Raw genomic sequence first — 26,503 nt, 5'->3', positions numbered from 1 at the left:
AATATGTTCAAATTGGTATTTAAATTTTCCTCCAGTTGTTTTATGCTCTCCATGCTCTGAAATATAACAATGAAAAATCATCTCTCAAATATATTATCTAATAAACAAAGTGTGTGTTAGTTGCTTAGTTGTGTCCGACTCTTTGCAACTGCAGCCTGCAATAATCAACGAGCTGCCTCTGCAGATACATTTAATAATACAAAATATCTGTAAACATAGTAAATGGATTGAAAAAAATAAATGACTATCTTAGTCATTTATTTTTGGCCACTCCAAGGGGCATGTGGGATCTTACTTCCTTGACCAGGGATTGAACCCATGTGCCCTACCAAGGGAGCACTGAGTCTTGACCACTGGACTGCCAGGGAAATCCTCCACAGTAAATGGATATTTTAAAAGAGACATAGCCCATAAACACTTTCAAAATTAGAGTTTATCTCCTTTTAAATCATGATTCTTAAAACCCCTGCACAGAATTCTATAGGGTAGAATGGTCTTCCAGAATTTCACACTCTTATTTAGCACCATTACCTAAATAATGATTAAGGATAATCATTTGGAATTTGCACACCAATGTATCCTTGATTTTTCTAGAGACAGTCTAGTGTAAAGATTAAGAGTTAGAGCCTTAAAGTCAGAGACCTATACTTATAGTAATAACACTTACTTATAGGGTTATCAGGATGAAATGAGTAAATACTCAGCACAGAGACTGGAGCAAAACATACCTTCAGTAAATACATGCTATAATTATTATATTATATATTATCTGGTCAAGCTACATGGGGAGCTTACAAATAGGAAAAGATATAAATTTAAATGCATCATAAAAATAGGCCACACTTGACTCATAGAGACAAGTTGTGAATAAACATCTACAAAATATAGTAGTAAAAAATCTATTTTTGTTTACTTGCTAATAATTGAATTCAAAATACCGTATATCAAAAGCAATATTTAGTAATATTGCTAAAGCATAAAGATAGCTTAGAGTGTACACTTTCCTCCAAGTACTTAGTGACCATGATTTTTGGAGTCTATACATGAAAAAATAAAATCTCTGAATTAAATCCAAGAATAAAGAGATTTTATTTTTTCTTTTTGAAATGCAGGTAAGCAGTATGCACTTTACGCAATTTATGAAGTTCAAATTATCATCAGTTACAAGGCTTCTGAGTGTCAGAGTAGATAACTTTTCACGCATCAGGTTGAATCCCCGTGCTTGCGCGGTGTCACACAGCCTGGTGAAGTGCCCTTCTTGCTGCTTCTGTATTCCTACCATTTCTGTCTAAGCTTGTTCAAATATATATAAATAACACTGACTCCACCAAAAAACAAAGTTCTGTAAGACATGGATTGTTTTCTCATTGCAATAATTGGGCTGGACAACTAAAGGAAATTACATAAAGAAGTGCCAATGAGCCAGATGTGATCTGTAGCGAATTTCCCTCCATGTACGATTTCTTCAAAGCAAAATTACATCCTGTCAAATATGTTGGAAATTCAGTATTTACTGAATTTTATATCAGATTTCATTGAAAAGTCTAGCTTATTTTTACTGAGTCAAAAACCTACTTACCTCTGATAAAATCTTATTTGCTTTACTGTATTAGTAAATGTATCTCTTGTAAATGGGTATATGCAACAATGTGTAGGCAAAAAGTGATTAGTTAGGATAATGGGTTTCATCATTTCAATGATGGAGCATAGTGTCCACTAGAAATGCCTCTCTAGATAGAATTCTATATATTTAAAGAAAACTAAATCCAACTCAAGTCCTTTGTGAATGAGGCAAGACACAGTCAATAAATGAAACAGTCTCTTACCAGAATAAAATGATCCTAACATTTCCTTTCTTCCAGAAAGCTCTTGCAGATTTTCCCCAATCAGGATAGGGTTTGTCCTGAAGCATCATATCAGTGACCTGCAACAATGAAAGAAACTTATTATGCACTTTCATAAACAAATCTTCCATTCAGCTTTAAATATATATATATATATATATATACACACACATAGTTATATATATATATATATATAATCCACATTTTTCTAAGAATAAAATATGTATTTTAAAATTAGAACACATGCAGAGATAAAAATTACAAGGATATATTTCCTTCAGTTAAAAGTTTTCACAATTCATTTGACTTTACATAATGAATGAGCATATTCAAGGTCATTCAACATATCAAATAGTGCTATTTTTTAAAAAACATCCATCAAGATGATCTTATACAAGGAAGCATCTTAAGATACTGTTAACTTCTCCATAAAAACAAAAACATAATATTTAAATTAAATGCCATATTCTTTTAAAATGTTTCTAAATCAGAAACTCCAAAATTCAAATATTTCCTGATGTGTTGAGATTTTTACCTATACTACTAGTCAAAATAGTGACTTCTTTTTTCTCCCTTTTCCCTTTCAATGGTACGAATCCTTTTAAAAATGTATTTCTTTATTTATTTTGCTGCATCAGGTCCTAGTAGCAGCCCGTGTGCTCTTTCGCTGTGGCATGCCGGCTCTTCTCTAGTTGTGGCACATGGGCTAGTTGCCCCAAGGCATGTAGCATCTTAGTTCCCAGATCAGGGACCAAACCCATGTCTCCTGCTTCGGGAGGTGGATTTTTAAAAAATGGACCACGAAGGAAGTCCCATGACTTGAACCCTTTTTATGGCACATTTATTCTAATTATCCAGCATTTTCTCAAAAACGCTATACCTCTTTTTCTCACATGCACAGATCCTGACATTTTGGGTAAAGTCACATCACCACTGTGATGCTTTTCCCTGTTCCTTCCAACTGCGGTTCTTGAGTCATCCTTCTTATGTCACAGATCCCTTTCCACCTTCTATTTTACTCATTTATGTACTATTTCCCTCTCTTCTCTACATTTTAAAATTCTTGAAAGTGAAGATTTGTTTTTGTTGCCCTTTTAATGTCTAAGAATCTTTTACATAAAAGACTTCAAAATATTTGCTCAAAGAAGATACAAGGAAATGAATTGATATAAATGCATGCTTGTTTTTACAAATGCATTAACAGCTAGATAGGGGTAAGAAGATAAGAGGTACAAATTCTTATATATAAAATAAATAAGCTAAAATGATATATTGTACAACATGGGGAATATAGTCAATATTTTATAACTTTAAATAGAGTATAATCTATAAAATACTGAATTATGTTGTACACCTGAAACTAATATAATACTGTAAATCAATTATGCTTCAATTTTAAAAAGCACAAAAATGCATTAACAAAGTAAACTGCTCACTGGCCACATCTCATATTAATAGTTTCAAATATTAAAAATAATCATAAGTAAATAACCGATTACAAAAGTATTTTTAAAAAGCTGATTGATGGGGAATCTACTTTTTTCTAATAAAAGAAAATGTATTGTGTATGTACACACACATGTTCCTTTTTTCACAAAATATACCTTCCTTTTAAGAGAATAGTTTTTCATTAATTATATATTTAATTGATAGAGTTCAAATTAAAACAAAACAAATTCAAAATTAAGAAAATATATACGATGAGATATACTGAATTGAGTAAGGAAACATTTTCATCATCCATTAAAATATACTTTTTTATGCTCTTTTAAAGTGTTACTGCTACTGCTGCTGCTAAGTCACTTCAGTCGTGTCCGACTCTGTGTGACCCCATAGACTGCAGCCACCAGGCTCCCCCGTCCCTGGGATTCTCCAGGCAAGAACACTGGAGTGGGTTGCCATTTCCTTCTCCAATGCATGAAAGTGAAAAGTGAAAGGGAAGTCGCTCAGTCGTGTCCGACTCCTAGCGACCCCATGGACTGCAGCCCACCAGGCTCCTCCTTCCATGGGATTTTCCAGGCAAGAGTACTGGAGTGGGGTGCCATTGCCTTCTCCGTTTAAAGTGTTAACATTACATTTAAGTGTGACTTCCAACAATGATCTGACTGGAATGGAATGGGTGAGATTTAATCATTTATGATGAAAGATTTTGACTTGATAGAGGGGGGATGTCTTCTGGATCAGTGACCCCTTCAATACTACTGGAATTTCTGTGGAAGGCACACCAATTCTCAGGCAAGCCCATCTTGATGTGCTATACAATATCCAAGAAATGGTCTCTAAAAACACTCACTGGCGTGCTAGTGATTAAGATGAAGTCAGAACAGAGGGTGAGGAGCCCAGTCTCCAGGAAATATTCACTCATTTCTTCTTTATACTCTCTTTTCAACATCACTTCTTGGATAGAACTCCCAAGCTTCTCTTGGTTGATGAGAACCAAAGCAAGTTCATGGACCGTCACTGAGTAACACTGTGAATTTATTATACATTTGTCTAACTCAGGGCTTACACCAACTTTGTATGTGATGTGGTTGTACTACTGAATCTGAAGATTCAAGCATAAGTAGCCTTAATATAAACTTTCAGTTTATTTCTTTAAATTTTTAATGACTTTGGTAATTGTGAATGCAAGTAATATGAATTAAAATGGAAAAACACTTGTTTCATCTATTTTTAAAGGAAACTTATTTATTAATGACTTTATTATTTATTTTCTTCATGACACTTTACAATTACAATATTTTATTTTCTCACTCCGACTACTGCCTATAGATTGTATCTTCAATCAAAAAAGATTCATGATATTTAACAGAATGAACAAAGGGAAGATGATAGAATAAAAGTGAACCATGAATCAAGTGAGTTACATGCTTATGAGAAAACAAGTAAAGACAAAAGCAGAGACATTTAAATTCCATATATTCTTGGGCATAAAAAGTTTTATATCATAACTCCCCTTGAGGAAAGAATTGCTATTCTTTTGAATATAATGACTTCATCCACTATTCCTTCATAACCGTCTTGAATAACAATTCTCTTGTCAAATTTTATTTTTTACAAAACCTCAAGGTTAAGTAAATAAATACTTAAATAAATATTTCATGTTTCACCAGTTTTGTAACAGATTTAATTAATTCTGTTCAGCAATATTTATCCTGTTTCAGAAAGTGGCTGCATGGTAATAAATATTTTCAAGGTACAGAATGATTACTGGGTGGATTTTATTCAATTTTCAATGTTTTCTCCAGGGCACTTTCTGGGAAATACTTATTATATTTTCTAGAAGGAGGCAATCTGCTGCTATATACCAATTATTACAGCAGCATGTTTTGTAAAAATGACATTCAAGGATAAAGGCTTTTTTCAGGAAAATGGCAAGATGAGGCAAAGAACATTTTTCTGATGCCAGACAGCTGGTCTTTTTCACCCCCAGCTCCAACTATTTATTTTAAGTCATATCATCAGATCAATGTCAGGTCACTTGCAGCTAAATTGGCAGAAGCAGAGACAGTCATTAAAGGGATGCATTCAATAAAGAAAAATCCAATTACCTTCTGCATTAGAGAAATCAAATGCATTTCTTGTGTTGGTCAAGGACAGTCTTTGTGGGAAAAGATGCAGGAAAGGGGGTGCTGAGGACAATGCAAAAAAAGGTTGCTGTGTAACATAAACACAATGCAAAACTTGCGGATGCTTCTCTCTAAAGAAGATTATTAGAATTTGAAATTTTGGACTTTCTAAGCTGAGAGATATTTGTTTAACTCTTTGAGTTTCACAGTGGTTCCCTTACCCTTTCCTCTTTACTAGGTCTTTGCACAAAATTTAGAACTTCATTATGTTCCTTATTGCATTATGCCTTGAAGGTAGTTTTACTCAGTAGAATCCAAGCTTATTTTAAGGTTTGATAAATGACAATGCACCCCTTTAGAATGCTTGCCTTTAGAATTCCATGGACAGAGGAGCCTGGCAGGCTATAGTGCCGGGTTGCAAAGAGTCAGACATGACTGAGCGACTAACACTTTCACTCTCATTGTGCAATTGGACCAGAAAGATGAATATCTAGGTGTTTTTTTTAGTTCTTTAAATGTTTGGTAGATTTCACCAGTGAAACCATTAGGTCCAGTGGGCTTTTATTTGTTAGGATATTTTTGATTACTGATTCAGTTTTCTTACTAGTTATAAATCTATTCCTTTATAACGTAGCTTTGGTAGATTTTGCGTTTCTAGGAATTTCTCCATTTCATCTAGATTATCCCAATTTTTGGTGTATTGTTGTTCATAATAATCTCTTATAATCCCTTTTATTTCTGTAGAATCAACAGTAATGTCCCCACTCTCATTTAGATTTTAGTAATTGGAATCTTCTCTCTTATTTTAGTCTGTGTGGCTAAAAGTTCATTATATTTATTGATCTTTTCAAAGAAAAAACTTCTGGTTTCATGGATTTCTGTATTGTATTTCTACTTTTATAGAGAGGTAGATGAATATCAAGTTTTAAAAGATATTTTAAAAATATCAAGTTAAGTGTTAGTCACTCAATCGTGTTCAACTCTTCACGACCCCATAGACTATAGCCCACCAGGTTCCTCTGTCCATGGACTTCTCCAGGCAAAAATACTGGTGTGGGTAGCCAGTCCCTTCTCCAGGGGATCTTCCCAACCCAGAGATTGAACCAGGGTCTCCTGCATTGCAGACAGGTTCTTTCCCATCTGATCCACTGAATATGAAAGAAAGTAATCTCTACAGGAATCTAAGTGAAAACTTTGCTCCTGTGTGAGTTGACTGTATGTGATGTGGAGAGTAACAGGGCAGCGGGAAAATAACAAGGATGTCAGTAACACCTTACATTTTCTAGTGAACTTAATGGATTACAAACTCTTAGATGTACTTTTCTTAACAACTGTTCAATTTTATGCTGTTATATCCCATCTTTTGTCCATAGAGAAAGAAAAATTAGTGAGCAGGGTTACACTAACGTACTATTAATATTTTGTTCAGCAGTTAGCCTGCCCTACTTCTCATCCATGTTTCATCTCTAACTAGCTTTAGATTTGGGCAAAATAACCAACCCCTCTGTGTCTCAGTTTCTTATTCATCATCTCTCTGTGTTAGTTGCTCAGTCCATGGACTGTAACCTGCCAGGCTCCTCTGTCCATAGAATTTTCCAGACAAGAAGACCGAAGTGGGTTGCCATTTCTTTCTCCAGGGGATCTTTCCGACCCAGGGGTCGAACTCAGATCTCCTGCATTGTAGGCAGATTAGATTCTTTACCATCTGAGCCACTGTTCTTCATCTAAGGGCACATACTACATATTAACAGGTGTTATAATAGTAATAATTGATGTTTTGTGGTTGATATCTGGAACTTCTACCCAATCATTCTGCTTCCTGTGACTATGTTGAATAACTGGATTTGGAGTCAAAGGGATTGACAGTCAAATCATCACTTCCATAAAGACAAGACTATCATATATTGAAGTGTTAGAAAATGATGAAAATGTCCTATAATGTTAAAAATATGTTATAGTTTTAAATTGCTGTTAAAAAGTAAGGCAATGGAGGTCAGCAACCAAAGGCTGCAACAATCTAAGACAGTTTCCTAGAAGATTTATGTAATGTAACTGAACATTCATTTGCATTTTAACATTCCCCACCTTTTCCAGTCTCATTTTCTTAGCCCAGTTATACATGCAGGTACTCAAATGTAGGTGGTGGTGGTGGTTTAGTCATCAAGTCATGTCCGACTCTTGCAATACTATGGACTGTAGCCCACCAGACTCCTCTGTCCATGGGATTTTCCAGGCAAGAATACTGGAGTGGGTTGCCATTTCCTTCTCCAAATGTAGGTACTACATACAGTTTTATGTTTAGCATGTGATATTACTGAAAATACTGATTATTAAGGATACAATATCAAAACATAATAACAATAACTGTAGTTACATAGTGCCTCTCTTGATACAGATATTATGCAGTGAAGTATTATTTAAGGGATATAGTGCTATTCTATTAAGCATATATGTTAACGGTATTAATGAACAAATTTACACATAAAATTTTGCATTCTCATTTGAAACTTTTCTCCATTTAACCATATACCTTTAATATTATACAACAGAACATGCAAAGCTATTTAAATAATTTCTTCCTTTATTTTTCTCTTATATATCTTATGACCGTTCTACTGACATATGGGCCTCCCAGGCGGCACAGAGGTAAAGAATTACCTGCCAATGCAAGAGATGCAAGAGATTCAGGTTCGATCCCTAGGTTGAGAAAATCCCCTGGAGTAGGAAATGGTTACTCATGCCAGTATTCCTGTCTGGAAAATTCCAAGGACAGAGGAGTTTGGTGGGCTACAGCCACTGGGGTCGCAAAGCATTGGACACGACTGAGTTACTGAGCAAAAACACACACACACTGCTGAAATATAAAAGGTTTCTATTTTTTCTGATTATTATCTTTATAAGTAAACTTCATTTAATAGATGTATTTTATTATTTCTTTCAATGTTATTTACTCCCTAGTACAGCAATGATAAAATTTTATTGCTGATTATTCTCCCTCTGCCTTCTCCCTCTACATCACCTTATTGTACTTTTTATCTTATTTTTCCTATTAACTTTATGATTTGCAAAATATCTTAAATTCCTATTTTCTTTATCATCTTTAAATGATATCTTTCCCCCTCATCTAAAAGAGATGAGAACATCAGAATATTATACTTTCTTACATCATATATCATTTCTGGTTGTTATGGTTTGGGAATACATCTACACTCTGGTCTCTAATCAGAAGCCATGTAGTTTTTGGACCTTAGTCCTGTAAACAAATTGCCTCAGTGATCTTTTCTAGCACTATAGCTAGAATTTTTCCACTACATCCAATACCTTAACTTTTTTTCTACAATACATTCTTTGGGGAGGTTCATGATAACAATGAAGCCTACAAGCAAATTCTTTCTTTACACTCCAATTCAGTTCAGTTGCTCAGTCATGTCCGACTCTGCGACCCCATGGACTGCAGCATGCCAGGCCTACCTGTCCATCACCAACTGCCAGAGTTTGTTCAAACTCATGTACATCAAGTCAGTGGTGCCATCCAACCATCTCATCCTCTGTCATCCCCTTATTCTCCTGCCTTCAATCTTTTCCAGCAACAGGGTCTTTTCCAATGACTGAGTTCTTCGTATCAGGTGGCCAAACTATTGGAGTTTCAGCTTCAGTATCAGCCCTTCCAATGAATATTCAGGACTGATTTCCTTTAGGATGGACTGGTTGGATCTCCTTGCAGTCCAAGGGACTCTCAGGAGTCTTCTCCAACACCACAGTTCAAAAGCATCAACTCTTTGGCATTCACCTTTCTTTATGGTCCAACTCTCACATCCATACATGGCAACTGGAAAACCCATAACTTTGACAACAGACATTTGTCAGCAAAGTAATGCCTCTGCTTTTTAATACATTGTCTAGGTTGGTCAAATCTTTTCTTCCAAGGAGCATCTTTTAATTTCATGGCTGCAGTTACAATCCACAGTGATTCTGGAGCCCAAGGAAATAAAGTTTATCACTGTTTCCATCGTTTCCCCATCTATTTGCCATGAAGTGTTGGAACCACATGCCATGATCTTAAAGTCTAGGAGGCTACAGTCCAGGGGGTCACAGAGTCGCACATGACTGAGCTACTAACACACACAGTAATTAGGCGGATTATGAAGTTACTGAATCACAATTGTTTTCCTTAGAATTGAGGGCATTGTTTCCTTATTTTTAATATTCATATGTGTTAAATTTTATTTTATTAGGCTGCGCTGGGTCTTCATTGCTCTGCGCAGGTTTTCTCTACTTGTAGTGAGAGGGCCTACTTTTCGTTGAGGTGCTTGGGCTTCTCATTGCAGTGGCTTCTCTTGCTGCAGAGCACAGAGTCTAGGGCCCACAGCTTCAGTAGCTGTGGCACATGGGCTCAGTAGTTGCGGCTCGTGGGCTCTAGAACATGGGCTGAGTAGCTGTGGTGAATGGGTTTACTTGCTCTACGGCATACAGAATCTTCCCGGAACTGCAATCAAACTCATGGCCCCTGCACTGACAGGTGGATTCTTATCTACTGCCACAATGGAAGTCCTAATTTGTATTTATTTTTCACTGGAGGAAAACTGTTTATGATATTGTGTTGATTTCTGCCATATAACAACGTGAATCAGCCAGCCCTCAGTTCAGTCACTCAGTCATGTGTGACTCTTTGCAACCATAACACTATTGAGTGATGCCAAGCAGAAATATCAGAAAACTGGAGCCTGAATTTTTTTTTCCATTTTTTTTAACAAGTGAATTGGATTTTTTTATTGCTTGGAAGCTTACAGTATTTTCTTTTTAAGTGTAATCATTTTGCTAAATTTTTTGTTGTCTGTCTCTTTTCTAGACACAACTTGCCTTTTAAGTCTAAAGATTAAAGTCTTTCTTTACTCTATTAAGGTTTGGGGGCACACTTTTACTTTTTCTGTCTTCGATGTCTACACCTCTTTTTAATTTTACCCCCTCAGTCATATCCTGTACTTCGATTTTGGGTATGTTGATGAATGTTTCTGGAGATTCCAATTTGACTTTTATTCCTCTGCTTTTTCTCTTCTGCATCTTTCCTTGAGCCTTTTATCTCTCATTTCTTCTATTGTCTTACACCGTCCTCTCTAAATTCTTGTTTTCCCCTAAAGTCTTGCTTTGAAATCTTATTTTATAAAGAAAATGATTCTTCTAATTTTATTAGTTCACTGAGATGTTTTTATCAAAATTTTTCTCTGGTTTGTGGTATCATTTTTCTGGTGGAGGATTCAACTATTATTGGACTTTCTTGTTATTTTCTTCCTTTTTATTTTTTTTGTCTTCTTTTTTTTTAATTTTATTTTTTAACTTTACAATATTGTATTGGTTTTGCCATATATCATAATGAATCCACCACAGGTATACATGTGTTCCCCATCCTGAACCCTCCTCCCTCCTCCCTCACCATACCATCCCTCTGGGTCATCCCAATGCACCAGCCCCAAGCATCCAGTATCCTGCATCGAACCTGGACTGGTGACTTGTTTCATATATGATGTTATACATGTTTCAATGCCATTCTCCCAAATCATCCCACCCTCTCCCTCTCCCATAGAGTCCAAAAGACTGTTCTATACATCAATGTCTCTTTTGCTGTTTTGTATACAGGGTTATTGTTACCATTTTCTAAATTCCATATATATGCGTTAGTATACTGTAATAACAAAATTCTCATACTGGCTCCTTTAGAAGGGATTGCCATCTGAATGATGTGAGCTGCTCCTAGATTAGCATTCTTCAAGAGGCTCATGTTGATGGTGGCAGAGCCCTCTCCCAATCAAAACACCTATCCCCAAGGAGAGAGTTAAAGCTTAGGCAGGCGGTCCAAGGCCTTTAAGGAGGAAGTGAACATTCTCACTTACGCTTTCCTTAAGCCTTGTGCACAATGTATCTTGCCCAGGAACTAGCCTTGCTTCAGGTCCAGAACTAATGACTACACAACACAATGTTTTACTCATAGAAATGCTTTTCTTAGGCTCTATGCTAATGATTTTAACTGTAACAAATCTTGCCTGGGGATGTGTTTCTCAAGACTTGTCCCTCTGATTACACAGCAACAGTATATCTCACCCAGAGACTTTCACCCAGAAACCATTCTCCCTGGCTAATCTTGTGCCAAAATTATCTCGGATGTGTGCCCTGGGAAAGGATCTGATGGAATTTTTACAAACCTTGAGGTATTCTTTTTATCTGTTCTCAGCAGCCAGTTGAGAAGTATATAAGGCCCTGCTTAAACTAATGAGGGTGGGTACTCTTTCTACGCCCTTCTGGTGTCTATGTCAGAAGCTTTCTCTGTCCTGTCACTTGAAATAAAATTTTGCTGCACAAAGCTCTGAGTGACTGAGACCTGTCTTTGGTCCCACTGTTAAATCTTCTTCGGAGACCACAAATCCAGCGACACCATTCAAAGTAAGCTATCACCATTATTCCAGGCCTTTCAGGGAGTACCACCTACCTTGGAGAATTGTCCTTTGCCATCTGAGCTTGAGATCAATAGCCATCATATCTCCACTTAGCACTGTCTTGAAACATAGCTGACTGTCACTACATTTGGCAACCGTCCATCACAGATCAAGTATTTGATTTACTCCTCTTTAAGATAAAGTTAGAATCTTTGATACTTATACCCTACACTTTGAGTTCATTGCCTATATCTCCTATCTTAAAATAAAAATTCTATATTACTATTTAAAGTGATTATTAAGAAGTTTCTTTACAATGATATGTATTTTTGGCAATTTTGAGACCATCAAAAATAATTACACATCTGTGATATACTTGTCTCCTTTTTTAATAGTATCTATCAGATGACCTAAATAACATTCAAAGTTCACTTTTATTTAACATTGTTTTAGATTAATGCCTTCCCCAAATACAACTTTATTCAAAATAAAATAATTAAACATAATATGCGATTTTATAGTTATTTGAACATAAAGCAGGTTAAGAATTTCTGAGAGATTATTTTGAAGAAAAGCTTTGCTTTATATTCAGTATACTATATATATGTAAAAAAATTTTAATTAGGTTATGTGGCTACCTATATTTATCAGATAAGTGAAATTTGAAAAAGTGTTTAATTGATAGAATGATAAGCATTCTGTAAGAGCATTAATAATTTTCATCTCTTAAAGATAATAATGCTAATCATTTTCCAGTAGTTTTCCCATGTCATGAAAATTAGAGCAAAATGTGCTATCAGCAGGGACTTCCAAAGTGGCTCACTGGGTAAAGAATCCTCCTGCGATGCGGGAGATGCAGGAGATGCAGGTTTGATCCCTGGGTTGGGACGATCCCCTAGACGAGAGCAGGGCAACCCACTCCAGTATTCTTGCCTAGAGAATCCCATAGACAGAGGAGCCTGGCGGGCTACAGTCCATGGGGTCACAATGAGTTGGACACGACTGAAGTGACTGAGCAGCACATATGCTGTCAGCATATGGCATGGCATATGATGATCTTCATGGATTTCTACAATTATTTCTTAAACACTTGAATAAATGTCCTTGTATAAGTGTTATTATGACCAAGATTTGTCTTTTGCTTGTTCATTTTTTAACTTCCTTGTCCAAGTAAGAAAGTAAATTGAGATGATCAGTAATGTAATAATTATCCACTAAAGCCGCAGTATTCTTTCCCTGACTTTACTGATGCTACTTTTATTTAGATTGAGGTATATCACACATATTAATTTGTACATATTAATTGTACAAAATTCTTTAATTATGTGGAATTATGAGCCAGTATTTGGAACTTACTAAGTAAGAATAATCAATTAATGCCAAATATTTAATACCAAGCAGATTCACATTTTGGCATGTGCTTTGAAATTCCCTACAGTGGTTCATTCAGGGACAGGATGAGAAGTTACAAAGTTCCTTCAATTTGTAATATTGAAGGAACTATTTTTGAGGGCTTTAGTTGCCCAGAGAATTATGGTTCAAGACACACTGATTTACCAATAGCTAGAGCCAACATCAAAATGAGTGAATCTTCACATACCCAGGCCAAGAATAAAGACTGCTTATCATTATGAATAACATGAGCATGACAGTGAGTAAAAAGTCATTGGTCACAAACCAGAAAATGTGAGCACTTAAATTGGACAGGAGGAAAAGATGGTGAGCAAGGCTCCAGTATTTCTTGAAAATGTTCATTTTACTTCTATGTTTCTAAGAAGATTGATGGGAAGTCCTTTTTCATACTGCAGCCATATATCCCCAAATTTCTCCCACCATCATCAGAATTGGAGTAAGGAGTCGGACTTTTTTTTTTTTTGCTTAATGTTTGACTACTGACTACTTTAAGCCTCACCATCCACTCTTCTCTGGATGGTAGAATATTCCTTTTCTTCCCAACCCTGTCCCTTCACTGCTTGGGAAGCTAGGAAGACACAGAAGATATATAGTCAAGATTCCAAAAGAGGTGGAAAAGGTCTTTATCAATGCCTGGAAAAATAAAAAAAAAATCAAAAACAATTTCAAACAAGAAGGATATTCAGTCTAAGATGCACGCTACCAAACATTACCCATGTGCATAATATGTTTGGCTTATTATAAATTTATTTATAGATAAATTAAATAAGGACATGTATTAATCACCTACCTTAAAGAGTGAACAGGAGTACACTTTCATGTGCCTTATTTGTGGTGTTGCTACACTGTGTAACTCCGGGGGGTGGTGTGTGGTGGCCTCTGGACGTTGACAGTGCCCAGCCTGTGTATTTTTATGTGGTATTCCTGTTTTATTGGTATCTCTGTATCACTTATAGCAAAGTATTATTTTCTTATCCTCCCTCATAGGTCACTCCATATGGAAACAAAGTCCAAATGTTTCTTTGACACTAGGGAAATACTGTACCGTATAGGATAATGCACAGAGAAGGCAATGGCACCCCACTCCAGTACTCTTGCCTGGAAAATCCCATGGATGGAGGAGCCTGGTAGGCTGCAGTCCATGGGGTCGCTAAGAGTCAGGCAGGACTGAGCGACTTCACTTTTACTTTTCACTTTCATGCATTGGAAAAGGAAATGGCAACCCACTCCAGTGTTCTTGCCTGGAGAATCCCAGGGACGGGGGAGCCTAGTGGGCTTCTGTCTATGGGGTCACACAGAGTCGGACACGACTGAAGCGACTTAGCAGCAGCATAGGATAATGCATGTAGTTTTCTCCCTTTCATTGCCATCTGACCCCTGCCGCACACACCATACCACAGGTGCACACATACAATCTGCCTTATACAACAGCACTTCCAGCTGAGAAAAAGAAAGAGCCAAACTCCAACCAGGAAGGATTATGCATGCTCACTGAGGTACATGAGCTGAGTATACAATTAAGTAAATGGAAACCAAGGATGAAAGTTTTCTAAATTACCTAGTGATGCCTTGAATGAATTGCTACAAGAAATATCTGAAAATCACTGGCAAACATCTATTGGTGAACATTAAACCTGGAATGTATTCTACAGCTTTTTAGAAGCACAACCAGGATTTCATATAGCATGAATATTAATGCACCTGCTTATTATCTCCAATGATAGCTGCACTGCTCTTGTGATGTATTGCACCTTATTGCTGGATCCCTCCTGATTTACAATGAGTCATGGGCTGTTTTATTATTAAGTAAGGAAATTAGGCATGTCTCAGAATATAGAAGCATTTAGAAAAAGATACCTGAATAACCTGAATACAGAAATAGACACAATCTAAAAGTACCTTCCCAGGCAAGGTCTGCAGAGTTCCCAACAGTGTGTTAACAGATGCAAAATAAATATGATGTGCCCCAGTACAATTTGCTGTCTACCACACTGAATTATAATTTAGAAAAAATGGGAAGAATGAAAATTACTACTGGTTTTTCTAAGCAAGAAGCCAACAGAAAAATATTTACACTATCTTCTGACATGCTATTCCTTATGAGTGGCTAAATTATTAAATGATAGTAGCTCAAAATTACATGGTTAAGAATTTATTTTTGTTTTGTGACTTGAAAGAATAAGTAGCTTGCAGTTTCCAGACTTTCCTTATTTTTTTAATAGATATTATTGTTACTAGAGAAATTAATTATACAAAATAGGCCATGTTACGATAGCTTTGTAATTGTACATATGAATGGATGGACAATAGAAAGACAAAGAAAAGATGCTTTCAGAAATGTGATTATAGGAATCATTATTCATCAACAGTCCTTATATCATAGAAAGAGCAAATATCTCCCCAAAGGGAAATAAAAGTCATTTTAAGGACCTCAGCATTCTAGTTTCTGAATATGTCTATGACAAGCTGGTTCTAATGAGAGAACCAATGGATCTGGCTCAGACTCCCAAACCCAGCACCATTATATAGCCTGCCATATTGCTTGCACAGAATTTATCAAAATATTTCAGTCAACTCTGCTAGGTGGCAAATCTCCAGACCTCAGTTGACCTAACATTCCTATTGTTAGTAAATAGTAAGTCCAAGAAAATGAACTTATATCAACCATCTGACATAGCCACCTTCATTGGTTGTCCATATTTTCCATAAATTTGAGAGATTATCAAGTAAGGCAGCCACCAAGTAACACACTTTATGAGTTTAAGCAAGCATTATTTCCATGCTCCACTGTTGCCTGAAGACAGATAGACTAAATGTTTGGGTGACATAACAGCAAGCTCAGAGTTCAAAAGCAGTGACCTAAATATGTATCTTTGCAATAGGATTATTATTTCAGCATTCATTGTCTAAAAGTGAAACTAAGTATTTTCATTTCTAATAAAAGTAAAATATTGGTTTTAGGGCATATTTTAAAATTAAACTCAGGAAGTATCCTTTAACCAAGCTGTTTTCTGTTGTTAATATATCACATGCAGCTACATATTTAAGATGTTTTAATTAAAATTATTAAAAATTATATTTATATCAAAGAGCATATTATGTATATTAAGGCACTAAAAATACAAATAAATAGTACAGCATGTTCCCACTACTTACTTTGGATGCTTGGGGCTGGTGCACTGGGACGACCCAGAGGGATGGAATGGGGAGGGAGGAGGGAGGAGGGTTCAGGATGGGGAACACATGTATACCTGTGGCGGATTCATTGTGATATTTGGCAAAACTAATACAGTTATGTAAAGTTTAAAAATAAAATAAAATTTAAAAAAAAAAAAACAGAATAAAAACAAAGACTTTTAAGTCCTCTGTGTACTCATCCCTAGTCAAATTACCCTAGGGTAACCACAGTTCTAAACTTTGTATTTTATAATTCCCATTTTCCTGTTTTTCTTTGTGGTTTTACATCATCTGGTTGTAAACATAAATATAATAAAATATTGTTTAGTTATCTATATTGTACATTTATAAACAATAATATAGTGTGCTTTTCTTGTATCTGGCTTTTAAAATTAATTTTGCTGATATTTATCTAGAATAGAGCATATAGTTATACTTTAATATTCACTGTATCTCTATTGCTAATTTATTTTTCATTTTTCACATGGCTCATTTGTGCCTTTTTTCTTATAATTTTGATTCATCTCATAACAAATTTTTTAATTTTATTAGGTTTACAAAATTTTCTTGGTTACTTTAATTTCTCTTATAGTACCTTAGTTTTTATTATATGAATCTCTGCTCATATATTTCTTCCTTATCTTTTAAAACTGATTCCCCTGTTTTTAATCACCATAAGTTCTTAATACTGAATACTTACTCATTTTCAGTATCTCTTTTTAAATATATGTATTGATATTATGATGGTAGGTGTATCAGTTACTAAATTCTGTCAATTTCTCCTTTATAAATTTTGAAGGTATCTTATAGGGTCCATATTAGTTTAAAATTGTTACACGTTCCTGGTGAATTCATTTTATTCATCACAATGTGGTAACTCTTCTCAACTCTAAAAATGCCTTATTTTCCCTTCCAAACATCCATTTAGCTTGATATGATGCAATTATATCAATTTTATTTTGGATAATGTTTCCTTAGTACATATTTTCCATTCCTTTATTTTCAGAATTTCTCTTTCTTCATATTTGAGGCATGAGTTTTGAAAACAGCATATGGAAGACAGAATTCTTAAAGAGATAGAAATACCAGGCCACCTCACCTGCGTGCTGGGAAACCTGTATGCAAGGTCAGGAAGGAACAGTTAGAACCAGACATGGAACAACAGACTGGTTCCAAATTTGGAAAAGGGTATGTGAAGGCTGTATATTGCCATCCTCCTAATTTAATTTATATGCAGAATACATCATGTGAAATGCTAGGCTGGATGAAGCACAAGCTGGAATCAAGATTTCTGGGAGAAATATCAATAACCTCAGATATGCAGATGACACCATCCTTATGGCAAAAAGTGAAGAAGAACTAAAGAGCCTCTTGATGAAAGTGAAAGAGGAGAGTCAAAAAGCTGGCTTAAAACACAATATTCCAAAAACGAAGATCATGGCATCTGGTCTCATCACTTCATGGTAAACAGATGGGGAAACAGTGACAGACTTTATTTTCTTGGGCTCCAAAATCACTGCAGCCATGAAATTAAAAGACACTTGCTCCCTGGAAGAAAAGATTTGACCAACCTAGATAGCATATTAAAAAGCAAAGATATTACTTTGCCAACAAAGGTCCGTGTAGTCAAAGCTACGGATTTTCCAATAGTCATGTATGGATATAAGAGTTGGACCATAAAGAAGGCTGACACCAAAGAATTGTTGCTTTTGAACTGAATTGAGCTTTTGAACTGAGAGTCCCTTGGGCTTCAGGAGATCAAACTAGTCAATCCTAAAGGAAAACAGTCCTGAATATTCATGGGAAGGACAGATGCTGAAGCTGAAGCTTCAATACTTTGGCCACCTGATGCGAAGAACTGACTCATTGTAAAGACCATGATGTTGGGAAAGATTGAAGGCAGGAAGACAAGAGAATGACAGAGGATGAGATGGTTGGATGGCATCACCGACTCGATGGACATGAGTTGAGCAAGCTCTGAGAGATGATGAAGGATAGGGAAGCCTGGTGTGCTGCTGTCCATGGGGTCACAAAAGTTGGACACGACTGAGCGACTGAACAATAGCAAGGTAGAATTCTAAGAATGATCCCCATTGATCCTTGCCTGTTGGATCCAAAGAATTCTGCCAACAAATTCAATGAGCTGGGAAGTGGATTCTTCCCCACCTTCTCCAGGTAAGAGCTTAGGATGGTCAATACTTTGATTTCAGACTTGTGAGATCTGAGACAGAGAATCCAGTATAGCTCATGTAGATGTCTACCTTCAGAAATCTGCAATATGATTTTGGGTTAAGCTGTGAAGTTTGTGATAACTTGTGCAGAAACAGAAAACTAATACACAGCACGTAGCTTAAAATTGCTTTAACCTAATCTGTCAATCTTGCCCTTTAAAAAATAACTGTCCTTACTAATATAATTTATTTCTACTGCTTCATTTTTTATCCTCTATTGCTTCAACTTTTCTTTTTTTCTTTCATTTTTGCCTTTTTTCAGATTGTTATTGTTGTTCAGTCATTAAGTCATGTCCAACTCTTTCTGACCCTGTGGACTGTAGCACACCAGGCTCCTCTGTCCTCTACCATCTCCTGGAGTTTGCAGAAATTCATGTCCATTCAGTTGGTGATATTATGTAAACATGTCATCCTCTGTCACCCCCTTCTCCTTCTGCCTTCAATCTTTCCCACCATCAGGGTCTTTTCCAATGAGTCAACTCTTCACATCAAGTGGCCAAAGTATTGGAACTTTAGTTTCAGAATCAGTCCTTCCAATGAATACTCAGGATTGATTTCCTTTAGGCTTGACTTGTTTGATCTCCTTGCAGCCCAAGAGATTCTCAGGAGTCTTTTCTAGCACCATAATTTGAAAGCATCTTTCAGATTGATTGAGTTTTTATTTGTATTTCATTTCTTTCTTCTCCATTGATTTTTATGCTATAGTATTTATTTCTGTTTACTAAGAATTTGCCCTAGAAAGTTTACCCTGTATGCAAAAATACCCAGTCACAAAAAGGAATGAATTTGAGTCCGTTGTATTGAAGTGGATGAAACTAGAGCCTGATATACACAGTGAAGTAAGTGAAAAAGAAAACCAAATACTGTATATTAAAGCATGTATATGGAATCTAGAAGAATGGCACTGATAAACCTACTTGCAGGGCAGGGATAGAGACACCAATGTAGAAAATGTATGTGTGGACATAGTGGAAGAAGGAAAGGGTGGGATGGATTGAGAGTTGCATTGACATATATACACTATCATGTGTAAAATAAGTAGGTAGAGGGAAGCAGCTGTGTAGGAAATTCAGCTCCATGCTCTGTGCTCTGTGATTGACTTAAAGGTGGGATGGGGTGGGGGAAGGGAGGCTCAAGAGGGAGGGCATATATGTATACTTATAGCTCATTCACACGGTTGTACAGCAGAAAGCAACAAAACATTGTAAAGCAATTATCCTCCAATTAAAAATAAATCAAAAAATAAAGTTAGAAAACAAGTAATATCTAGTTAATCAATATCACCATTCTATTCCCAAACAATTCAATGAATGTATAGGGACTGAACTCTGATCACCCCTTCCCACTTAGATGCTAATTTGTTCAGAATCTTAGTTTCATTTGGCTTTTATTATCACCTGCCTATTTTTTAACAAATAAGTCATTACGGTACTTTTTCACAGTCATTTTTGCTTATGTTTAAAAGCATATTAAACATTTTTTGGTCCATATATACCTTCTCTCATCTGTTTGCTTTTTCAAAAATCATTTTTCTTGCATCTTAATTATAATGTTGCCTTGAGAAGTTTCTTTAGTAGGAGTTTGTAAAGATAAAGTTTGCTTTACTATTTTGGAAAGTTTCTACTTGGTTCTTTCATTACAAAACAATTTTTATAATGTATGCTATTCTAATTTTCTTTTAGCTCATGGAAGATATTCTCCTGGACTCCTTTGTTGCTGGTTAGAAATCATCAATCCGTCATTTCAGATAACTTGTTTTGTTCTCTTATTACATCGAAGGATATTTTTTCCTTTGATAATATATATTTTCACTCTCACTTGTCTAGGGATGGAAAATTTGAATTTGTTGTGTTTTGGAAGCTGAAAATTCATAATTTCAACAATTAGGGAAAATTGAAACCTTTTTTCCTTCAAATATTACTTCATCCATCCTATGTCACCTTCTGGAATTTTGATTAGAGGCACATAAAATCTTGTTACTTCATGTCTTTTACCTTCTTTTAAATGTTTTCTATTTCTCTGTACATCATTATGGAAAATATATTTTGGATGTATTTTATACTTTAATAATTATAATTATCTATTTTTGTTTAATATGCTCTTTAATTCAATAACTAAAATTTTCATTTCAGTCATTATATATTTTTATTCCTAAAAGTTCTGTTTGGGTAATTTTCAAATTACCCAGTCTTTCATTCCTTAGTTATATTTTCAATTTCTTCTTTATTTATTGAATGTATTATTTGAAAATATATTTTTATGTTCTACATGGAAAATTCTAAAAACTAAACTTTGTGTGGGTCTGTTTCTGCTAGTTGTATTTATTGCTAGGTAAAAATCTACCTGTAATGCAAGAGATGTTGGAGATGCAAATTTAATAAGCTGTCTAGGTTGCTCATAACTTTTCTTCCAAGGAGCAAGCGTCTTTTAATTTCATGTCTGCAGTCACCACCTACAGTGATTTTGGAGCCCCCCAAATAAAGTCTCTCACTGTTTCCATTGTTTCCCCATCTATTTGCCATGAAATGATGGGACCGGATGCCATGATCTTAGTTTTTCTGAATGTTGAGCTTTAAGCCAATGTTTTTAATCTCCTTTTTTACTTTCATCAAGAGGCTCTTTAGTTCTTCTTTGCTTTCTGCCATAAGGTGGTATCATCTGCATATCTGAGGTTATTGATATTTCTCCCAGAAATCTTGATTCCAGCTTGTGCTTCATCCAGCCCATCATTTCTCATGATGTACTCTGCATATAAGTTAAATAAGCAGGGTGACAATATACAGCCTTGACGTACTCCTTTTCCTATTTGGAACCAGTCAGTTGTTACATGTCCAGTTCTAACTGTTGCTTCCTGACCTGCATATAGGTTTCTCAAGAGGCAGGTCAGGTGGTCTGGTATTCCCATCTCTTTCAGAATTTTCCACAGTTTATTATGATCCACACAGTCAAAGGCTTTTGTGTAGTCAATAAAGCAGAAGTAGATGTTTTTCTGGAACTCTCTTGCTTTTTCGATGATCCAAAAGATGTTGGCAATTTGATCTCTGGTTCCTCTGCCTTTTCTAAAACCAGCTTGAACATCTGGAAGTTCATGGTTCACGTATTGTTGAAGCCTGGCTTAGAGAATTTTGAGCATTACTTTATTAGCGTGTGAGATGAGTGCAATTGTGCAGTAGTTTGAGCATTCTTCCACATTGCCTTTTTTAGGGATTGGAATGAAAACTGACCTTTTCCAGTCCTGTGGCCACTGCTGAGTTTTCCAAATTTGCTGGCATATTGAGTGCGGCACTTTCACAACATCATCTTTTAGGATTTAAAACAGCTCAGCTGGAATTCCATCAAATCCACTAGCTTTGTTCATAGTGATGCTTCCTAAGGCCCTCTTGGCTTTGCATTCCAGGATGTCTGGCTCTAGGTGAATGATCACACCATCGTGATTATCTGGGTCATGAAGATCTTTTTTGTACAGTTCTTCTGTGTATTCTTGCCACCTCTTCTTAATATCTTCTGCTTCTGATAGGTCCATAACATTTCTTTTCTTTATTAAGCCCATCTTTGCATGAAATATTCCCTTGGTATCTCTAATTTTCTTGAAGAGAAATCTAGTCTTTCCCATTCTATTGTTTTCCTCTATTTCTTTGCACTGATGACTGAGGAAGGCTTTCTTATCTCTCCTTGCTATTTTTTGGAACTCTGTATTCAGATGGGTATATCTTTCCTTTCCTCCTTTGCCTTTCACTTCTCTTCTTTTCTCAGCTGTTCATAAGGCCTCCTCAGACAGCCATTTTACTTTTTTGCATTTCTTTTTCTTGGGGATGGACTGGATTCCTGTCTCCTGTACAGTGTCACAAATTTCTGTCCGTAGTTCATCAGGCACTCTTTCCATCAGATCTAATACCTTAAATCTATTTGTCACTTCCACTGTATAATCGTAAGAGATTTGATTTAGGTCATATCTGAATGGTCTAGTGGCTTTCCCTACTTTCTTCAATTTAAGTATGAATTTTGCAGTAAGGAGTTCATGGTCTGACTCACATTCAGCTCCCGGTCTTGTTTTTGCTGACTGTATAGAGCTTCTTGACTAGTCTTCTCTTATGGTTTTGGAAGATGGTGTTTGCTATGACCAGGGCATTCTGTTAGCAAAACTCTATTAGCCTTTTCCCTGCTTTATTCAACTGCCTCACCATATTCCTAGTAATGATTTAATTTTTCCACACCCTTTCTATCACCCTCACATAGAACATGACATTTTAAAAGATTCCAAGTTTTCATCTTTAATCCTAGAAAGGCATGACTAAGATCTCAAAATAATTAATTCTAGAATGAATAAAGATATTTAATAATTTTCAAAGGTGCACAGGCAAATAAACTCATAGGGTCTCTGTTTTGTTTTCAAGTCTATAAGTATAAAGCTGGATACACTGGAGAAATACCTCCCCTTCCAACACACACCTTATTTCTATCTTAATTGATATGAAGCAGAGAAAAAACTAATCAAGTTTTCACTTTATATCTTTGGGAGTTTAATATATGGTTTCTGATAGTCAATTAACATGCATTTTCTCCATGATCTTGGCATTACTATATTCCCAGTATGGGGAGCGGAAGGTGCTTGATAACTGATCCAGTGTGACACTGTGGCAGAGCTGAGATGCAGACTAAATGTCAGTATGTCTGATTCTAAAGTCCAAGCTGTTAGCCAGTGTGCCCTGTGTCTACTTCATTAATATTAATGATGTTTTACTTCAACAATTTACCATCTATTTTTAGACTTTTTAGTAGAAGCATATTTTATTTATTCAATGCATTCAACCAATACTTCACCTACATTAAATATACAATAATTTGCAGAGCACTCTTATTAACATCAGTTCCCATGTGTCCATGGCCATTCAATAGTTTGACACTCTTCATTTAACAAATGGGGAAGCAGACACAGAAGATTCATGACATGCACAGAACAGTTTAGTATTACAGTCAAAGTAAGCCGTTTCATTCTTAATCCTCTCTCTTCCCTGACACTTACATTTGGAAAATGACAATACCCTTTAGAAAAGACTGAAAATACTGAACATCCACCATATCCTTGAGAGACAAAGAGTTGGAGCAGGAAACCCAGGCCCAAGCTTCAGTGCGAAGGATCTTGGATGCTATATGTGGCCCCTGATTCTGCTATTGAAGACTCTGCTACTGGAGAGACAATGATGTCGACACATGATAATCCTGTTTCCTTTTAACCCATTCCCTGGTGGCTCAGATGGTAAAGAATCTGCCTACTATGCAGGAGACCCTGGTTCGATCCCTGGGTCAGGAAGGTCCCTGGAGAAGGGAATGGCAACCCACTCCTTGCCTTGAGAATTCCATGGACAGAGGAGTCTGGCGGGCTACAGTCCATGGTCACATAGAGTTGGACACGAATGAGTGACTAACCCTTTCTCTGGACACTGGTCTAGTCCACAAAAATTGAAAATATGTATTGAGGAAATTGTATAAAAGAGGGGTGATTAATGTATTAAATCTGAAAATTAGGAAGAAACATTTTAGAGCCACAATTTAGTGTCGATCTTACCCTTATACATCCTCTTTATGTGAAAGCTGACTCTGATCATAAATAAAATAAAATGTGTATCCACTGACTCATTTACTTTTCATCACAAGATTTGGAAAATGTTTATATATTTTACAAGTATTTATTAAATCTTTCCTTTTTAAAGTTTTGACAACCACACACTGATGTACTTCTTTACATATGGAAAAACAATTCAGCTGCTTTTTCAACTCAATTTAAAGCAATGTTCAGTTTACTAAATACTCACTGATCATTAACTCTGTGGCTTCCACTAAGTGCTATGATAATTCGCTGGTTTGTTTCAAGTTGTTCATCCTAATAATGAGAATAATAAGCCCTGTGTCCCTCAGAAGATTGTTGTGAGCCTTGCGGTGACTAATTTTATGTGCTAACTTGACTGGGCTAAGGAATACAGATACCTGATGAAACATTATTTATGAGTGTGTCTGTGAGTGTGCTTGCAAAAGAGATTAGTATTTGAATTGGTAGACTGAGTAAAGAAGATAACCCTTCTATTGATGGGCATCATCCAATCCATGGAAACCTTGAATAGACCATCAGGTGGAAGAAAGGTGATTTTCTTTTTTTTTTTTTTTTACTCCTGTTAGGACATTTATCTTCCTCTGTTTTTGGCCATTGGTGCCCCTGGTTCTTGGACCTTCAGGACTTGGACTGGGACTTATACCATGGCCCCTTGTTCTCAGGCCTTTCAACTTACATCAGTGAACCCCTGGCTTTCAGACTCTCTGACTCCCTGGCATTCAGACTCAGATTGAATTATACCACTGGCTTTCCTGGCTCTTCAGCTTCCAGATGGCAGATCATGGGATTTTTTGGCCTCCAAATCTCAGGAACCAATTCCTAGAATAAATATTCATATATATATATATATATATATATATATATATATCTCCTATATCCTATGCATATATCCTATATGTATGTGTATATATATATGCATATATATACATATCACCTATATCCTATGTATATATCATATATATATATATTTATATACATATATATATATCTTATCAGTTCAGTTCAGTTCAAACGCTCAGTCATATCCGACTCTGCAACCCCATGGACTGCAGCACACCAGGCTTCCCTGTCCATCCTCAACCCCTGGAGCTTGTTCAAACTCACGTCCATTGAGTTGGTGATGCCATCCAACCGTCTCATCCTCTGTCATCTCCTTCTCCTCCTGCCCTCAATCTTTCCCAGCATCAGGGTCTTTTCTAATGAGTCAGTTCTTTGCATCAGGTGACCAAAGTATTGGAACTTCAGCTTCAGCATCAGTCTCTCCCATGAATATTCAGGACTGATTTCCTTTAGGACTGACCAGTTGGATCTCCTTGCAGTCCAAGGAAATCCCAAGAGTCTTCTCCAACACAGTTCAAAAGCATCAATTCTTCAGCACTCAGCTTTCATTATAGTCCAAATATGACATGCACACATGACAACTAGAAAAACCATAGCTTTGACTAAACAGACCTTTGTTGGCAAAGTAACGTCTCTGCTTTTTAATATGCTGTCTAGGTTGGTCATAGCTTTCTTCCAAGGAGCAAGCGTATTTTAATTTCATGGCTGCAATCATCATCTGCAGTGATTTTGGAGCCCCCCAAAAAAGTCTCTCACTCATTGTTTCCCCATCTGTTTCCCATGAAGTGATGGGACCAGATGCCATGATCTTATATGTATATTTGAACTGTGGTGTTGGAGAAGACTCTTGAGAGTCCCTTGGACTGCGAGGAGATCGAACCAGTCCATCCTAAAGATCAGTCCTGGGTGTTCATTGGAAGGACTGATGCTGAAGCTGAAACTCCACTACTTTGGCCACCTCATGAGCAGAGTTGACTCATTGGAAAAGACCATAATGCCGGGAGGGATTGGGGGCAGGAGGAAAGGGGGCCGACAGAGGATGAGATGGCTGGATGGCATTACCGACTTGATGGACATGAGTTTGGGTAAACTCCAGGAGTTGGTAATGGACAAGGGAGGCCTGGAGTGCTGCAGTTCCTGGGGTTGCAAAGAGTCAGACACGACTGAGTGACTGAACTGAACTGATCTATATCTCCTGTGTGTGTGTGTGTGTGTGTGTATATCCTATGTGCAGAGATATATCACTTATGTGTATGTGTGTATATATATATATATATATATATATATATATATATATATATATATATCACCTGTATATATATCTACTATATATATATTTTATATATATACATATATATGTATGTATACAGACATATATCTCCTATATGTATAT

The 26,503-nt window shown here is 36.2% G+C and overlaps 1 protein-coding gene across 13 annotated transcripts in view; it reads right to left on the bottom strand.

Annotated features, from left to right (window-relative positions):
• Window positions 1–26,503, bottom strand: part of TMEM117 (transmembrane protein 117) — a 625,554-nt gene that overhangs the window by 226,732 nt on the left and 372,319 nt on the right. For all 13 annotated transcript variants that reach the window (XM_055581373.1, XM_055581380.1, XM_055581359.1 and 10 more), the window contains one exon: window positions 1,827–1,924. In XM_055581373.1, coding sequence (XP_055437348.1) covers window positions 1,827–1,924 — 98 coding nt within the window. The remainder of the gene's footprint in view (window positions 1–1,826; window positions 1,925–26,503) is intronic.

Source organism: Bubalus kerabau, chromosome 1, assembly GCF_029407905.1.
Source record: "Bubalus kerabau isolate K-KA32 ecotype Philippines breed swamp buffalo chromosome 1, PCC_UOA_SB_1v2, whole genome shotgun sequence".
NCBI classification, from domain to species: Eukaryota; Metazoa; Chordata; class Mammalia; order Artiodactyla; family Bovidae; genus Bubalus; species Bubalus kerabau.
Note: the sequence above shows the minus strand (reverse complement) of the source record. Positions and strands in the feature narration are given on the sequence as shown.